Source organism: Malus domestica, chromosome 15 (genome assembly GCF_042453785.1).
Source record: "Malus domestica chromosome 15, GDT2T_hap1".
Lineage (NCBI taxonomy): Eukaryota > Viridiplantae > Streptophyta > Magnoliopsida > Rosales > Rosaceae > Malus > Malus domestica.
In genome coordinates, this window is record NC_091675.1 from 32422662 (window position 1) to 32428450 (window position 5789).

Sequence of the window (5789 nt, forward strand, 5' to 3'; positions counted from 1 at the left end):
GCATAACCAACACCAAAGGGGTCATGCAATCTCTCACGCTAAACTTTTGGTTTCTGAATAAGTTGGGATTGGCTCATGAATTTTGAGTAGAAACTAGATCTCTAATTACACCAAAATTTAAAGAATAATGCTTTAATTGGGTAAAGGTTGAGAAAGCAATGAGCAAAGTTCTAACTTTCTTAAATTAAAACAATGCAAATTTTCAAAAATTTCAGTGAAATATTACATTTTGTATTTTCTTTTTGGTAAATAATAGTTCATTTAGTATTTTTTTTAGGACTATTATTGGCACTTCAAAATTTTTATTTTGTACTCTTTACAAGTGTATTTTTCTTTATAAATATAAAAGGTTTAGAGTGAAAAATAAGAATTTTAGAGTGTTAATAACAATTTTCATTTGTCTTTGTTAAGTAAAGAATAATATTAACGTCACTCAATATTATTCATGTTCACTTGTAAGTGAGATGACTTAGGTTGAAATCTCATAAATAACAAATTTTGATCATCTTAATATAAAATACATCGTTATCAAAAAAAAATATTAACGGGACAAAGGCCAAAGAATGAAAGTAAATAAAAGCAAATAGTGCATTTAGTATTCAAACTACCTATTTGGATAAGCAATCAATGAATTGAATGCTTGCAGCAAAAGGAAAAAGAAAACAAAAAACAATGGGTTGAATGGAAAGCAGAAACGACGGGAAATATGACCGTTGGGACCAGGTAACTAGGTCATTTCGGTGTTCCCGCTGGTGGTGGTGGGGTGCTGTACTGTTGTTTGTTTGCATTGTTTTGTATGTACAGAAATCGGTCCCACCCACACTCCCCCTCCTCTCTTATCCCATTAGCACACAGGAAAAAGACAGATCTCAGTAATTTTACAAAACCAACGCTGCACTGCACAAAAGCAGAAAAAACCTATTTCCCTGTCTCATTTTCATTTCATAACGGTACCCAACATAACACTGCTTACTTTGTGCGCGTTATTTACATAGAGCGGGTTTATGTAAGCATAATAATTCGATAAAGAAATGTAATATCATGTGTAATTTTTCACATAATATTGTATTATTAAATCAAAACGGCATAAAAAAATACATCCGTTTAAACTAGTTGCTCTATTTTACACCTCATTACAGTTTTGAGAAGAGACGTTCATTTGGCCGTTTGATTTTCTTATGTTATTGCCACGTGATATGTGGCCATGTGGGCCCTTCTCTATTTGTCTTCCTTCTCACAGTTCCAAGATTATCATATATTCCCCGACCCCCTGCAACTTTAATCCTCACTTTACTTCTTGACTTGGGTTTCTTATGTTTCCATCCTAACACTCATCACTCATCACTCATCTCTCTCTCTCTCTCTCTCTCTCTCTCTGTGCGTTGTTGGGTTTGTTTTAGATTCTTTGATGGGTATTTTGGAGAAGAAATCCATGGCTGGGAGGCTTCTGCTATTCCTTTTAGCAGTTTCAGCTGCTACAGCTGATGAAGGTTACATCTTTATTCACTATTTTACTTTGATGTGGTTTCTCTGAAAGTTTTTGAGTTCTATGCCTCCATATTTGTCAGCATTGTTAGTCTTTTTGTGTGATAATTTACTTGTTTATTGTAATATTTCGAGTTGATGGTGATGGTTTGCATTATCAAATTTATCTTCTTGTGTTGTCCTGAGTCATTGTTTCACCTCTTTCCTCAAAACCCACCAAGATCCAACGGTTTTTGTTTTTAATGCATATCATAAATTTAATGATATTCAGCCACGAATTCCTTTGTTATTGACTTATTTATGGCCACTTATTTAATTACAAGCTACAAGGCTTTGTTTAGAATTCAGATGTGCATTGAGGATACCTGGTGTGGAATTGTTTGCAATCTTCCAGCAACAACCTTGCACAACTTAATATGAATAAATCTTCTGAAATTTTATTTTCACCATCTCATATCTGTAATCTTTTGTATAATAAAAAATCAAATACAAGCCGCTCAGTACAACAGTCTCGTGTATTCCTCTTCACTTGCGAGAGGTCTTAAGTTTGAATCTCGTAGATAACGAATTCGATACTAATTAGGTTGTCCAGTGTGGTTTAGCCGACCTCACCCCTCCTTTTAGTGTAAAATATATCGTTGGACTAAAAAAAAATCAAAAGGCACTTATGAGAGTGCAAATTTTCATATAAATTGAATACTATTTTTAATAGTATAACATGTTGAAGAAGGCAAAAGACCCACGTCGGAACTCGGAAACCTGCAAACACCTCTGATTGCAAACGAGGCATTTTCTGATAAAATTAAAGCATGTTTTGCTACTAGATAGATGGTTAAGTTGGGGAGATCGGTGTAACCCTCTCAATCTTGACAATGTTAATATACCATTGTCTTCCAGGTCATGGGTGATTTGTTGTTAGCTGTTACTCTTTACCTTGGTAGCAGTGAAAATGGTCAAAGTTTACAAAATTTAGGCACTTCTGGTTAGAACTGTGCTGTATTCAGTTACACAATATTATACAGCAGATGTCCGCATAAAAGTGTGCTGTTTCCTAAGTCTAGCGCATGCTTGGATTAGTTTAGTTTTTACCTTGGTATAATGGTCTTGCTAGTTTTTGTCAAAAATCTAACCAATAATTAATATGCAAATTTGCTCTTTGCTATTTATTTTTATTTTTTCAAACTCGGGCATTAACATTCTTTTCTCTAAACTGAATCAAGATTTTCAATTTTGTCTTGTACTTTAGTACCAAACAAGTATTTTTTGTTTTCAACAATGCAAGGATTATGAATTCTCATTACACTCTGTCCTAATCGATTTCCAATATCCTTTAACTACATTAATGAATAAGTGAAATGAATCAATAATTTGAAATCATCCTAAACTCAAATCTATTGGAATCCCAAACTTGTGTGTTCTCAACCATAAACAAAGTTTTGCATTGCTTTTTCCTCCATCAAACGCATTCAAACCAACTCGAGTTTAAGCTTGCTCGTGACACTCGTATATGTACAATGTACATTTACAAGTTCATGGTCTTCACAGTTCTATTCTGGTACAAATATCATGAATGAGTTTCATGGTAACTTCTCCCCCTTATTTTGTTGTAAATGGTTGTTGTCCTGTAATGTTGTGAATGAGAAGAATGTGCCATTTTTTTCTTGTCCATCAAATATTCGCTGTCAAACTTTTCAAACTTGTACCTCAACACTCGAAACTGAATCAATTATTGCCATCATAGCAGGCGTCTGTGTTAAATTCAACTAACATTCAACTAATAAGAAATTACAATGGCTTGATTCATTTTTGCAGATGTGTTTATCGGCGTGAATATAGGGACAGACCTCTCAGACATGCCACACCCAACGCAAGTTGTAGCCCTCCTGAAAGCTCAGCAACTTCGACATGTCCGGTTATATGACGCTGACCGTGCCATGCTTGTTGCACTTGCAAACACAGGAATTAAAGTTATGATATCTGTCCCGAATGAGCAGATCCTTGGAATTGGCCAATCTAATGCAACTGCAGCTAATTGGGTATCCCAGAATGTAGTAGCACATTACCCAGCTACAAATATCACAGCCATAGCTGTTGGCTCAGAGGTTCTCACCACGCTCCCAAATGCTGCAAAAATCCTGGTCAATGCTCTCAAGTACATTCAATCAGCTCTTGTGGCATCCAATCTTGACCGCCAAATCAAAGTTTCAACTCCTCTTTCTTCCTCTATTATCCTTGATTCGTTCCCACCTTCCCAAGCCTTCTTTAATCGCTCACTGAATCCAGTTTTGGTCCCCATGCTTAGTTTCTTGCAGTCCACAGGATCGTTTCTCATGCTCAACATATACCCATACTACGATTACATGCAATCAAATGGTGTCATTCCATTAGATTATGCACTCCTCAAATCCCTCCCTCCAAACAAAGAAGCTATTGATTCCAACACGCTTCTTCATTACGCTAATGTTTTTGATGCTGTAGTTGATGCAGCATATTATGCCATGGCTTTCCTTAACTTCACTAATGTTCCGATCATAGTGACAGAATCAGGCTGGCCTTCTAAGGGAGATTCTAATGAGCCAGATGCAACATTAGAAAATGCCAATACTTACAACAGCAATTTGATAAGGCACGTGCTGAACAAAACTGGAACTCCCAAACATCCTGGACTTGCTGTTAGTACTTTCATTTATGAACTCTATAATGAGGACACAAAACCTGGACCCGTCTCAGAGAAGAACTGGGGACTGTTTGATGCAAATGGGACACCTATCTACATTTTACGCTTGACAGGATCAGGAGCAGTATTAGCAAATGATACAACAAACCAAACTTTCTGTACTATGAAGGATGGAGCTGATCCGAAAATGCTTCAGGCTGCGCTAGATTGGGCTTGTGGACCTGGCAAGGTGGATTGCTCAGCTTTACTGCAGGGACAACCATGCTACGAGCCTGACGATGTGGCTGCACATGCAACATATGCATTTGATACTTACTACCATCAGATGGGGATGACTTCCGCGTCATGCGACTTCAATGGAGTGGCTACAATCACCACAACAGATCCAAGTAAGACCTCAAACTTATAGTATGCAACATGCTATCAGTTTAGGTTCTATATTAACTTATGAAATTTATTATTATGCATCTTGTTAACAAAATTGTTTCAATTATGCAGGCCATGGTTCCTGCATATTTCCGGGCAGGTAAATTTTCTGCTCATTCTCTACACTTCGCTGGATGAGTAACAATATTAATTAGTTTTTGGGGGGTACAAGGAAATTGGCACCATTTGATTGTTATTCTTTTGTGCATGGTGCAGTCTTGGCAAGAATGGCAGCATGGCAAACATCACGGCTCCATCGTTAAATTCGACTAGTGTGGATTCTTCTTCCTACAACTTCCACAGCGGTGCTTTTAAAAACATTCTGCTGATACTTGGAGTTGTCCTCGGCAGTGCAGTTTTCTTGTAGGCAGGTAGGTAGGTAGATACACGTGGAAAACATTCAGAGATTTTGAGATAGATGGTGCTCAGGGGGTGCGTTGTTTCGCTTTGCTTGGAGGAGGAAAGGTTCTAGGTAGTAGTAGTAAGCAGGTAATTTTAGACAATTGGTCCTCTCAATTTTGTTAAATACAAAGCCGAATGGCCTGAGCTTCAACTGTTTGGTTCACATTCCTTTAAATCCAAAGTTCGATTTTCTTTGTTTTTCTTGGCCCCCATGCTCATAAATTTTAAAGCTGCAGCATGTTTGTCTAGGCTCTAGGGCTTAATAACGCAACAAGCATTCCAATCTATTCTAATTTTAGTTTGGCATAAAAAAACTAAATGTTTGATTGGTGGTGTGTCTTGTATTATCACAATTTTGTATTCATATCAAGAGAAGGGCTATCTGTTCATAAGTATTCCAACCAGCAGAGTTCTCCTGGAAATTTTCCCTTTTAAGCTGGAATATTTAGCCAAAATTAATGACCATTTTCAATATCATTGCTGAAATAATCATTTTTTAAGTATGTTCTCGATATCAGATTAACTCCGCCGTGTAAGTTTATCTTACATTGCCGGTCCCAAGCCCGGATAAAGGAGGAGGGGGAGGGCGTCAGGTAGTCGACAGCCGGCACTCCATGATCACGTCGAATCCTTATGAAAATGAATCCAGAACGAAATCGCGCTAAAGCTAGGGCGTCACCCGTAAGTGGCACGCTGTGTGGCCTGAGCACAGTGATAAGTGAGCAAGGGTCGCTGTATCTCCATCGGCACCCGGATGCAGTGTTAAATGAGCAAGGGGGCTATAGAAACTTCTTTTCGA

General features: G+C 37.6%; 1 protein-coding gene across 1 annotated transcript; it reads left to right on the plus strand.

The window, feature by feature from the left end:
- Window positions 1-1167: 1167 nt before the first annotated feature.
- LOC103425180 (glucan endo-1,3-beta-glucosidase 2-like) lies at window positions 1168-5188 on the plus strand. The gene is made up of 4 exons (XM_008363259.4): window positions 1168-1490; window positions 3298-4551; window positions 4661-4688; window positions 4805-5188. Exons 1-4 carry the CDS (start codon window positions 1409-1411, stop codon window positions 4953-4955), a joined length of 1515 nt encoding a protein of 504 aa, XP_008361481.3. The 5' UTR covers window positions 1168-1408; the 3' UTR covers window positions 4956-5188.
- The last annotated feature ends 601 nt before the right edge of the window (window positions 5189-5789 follow it).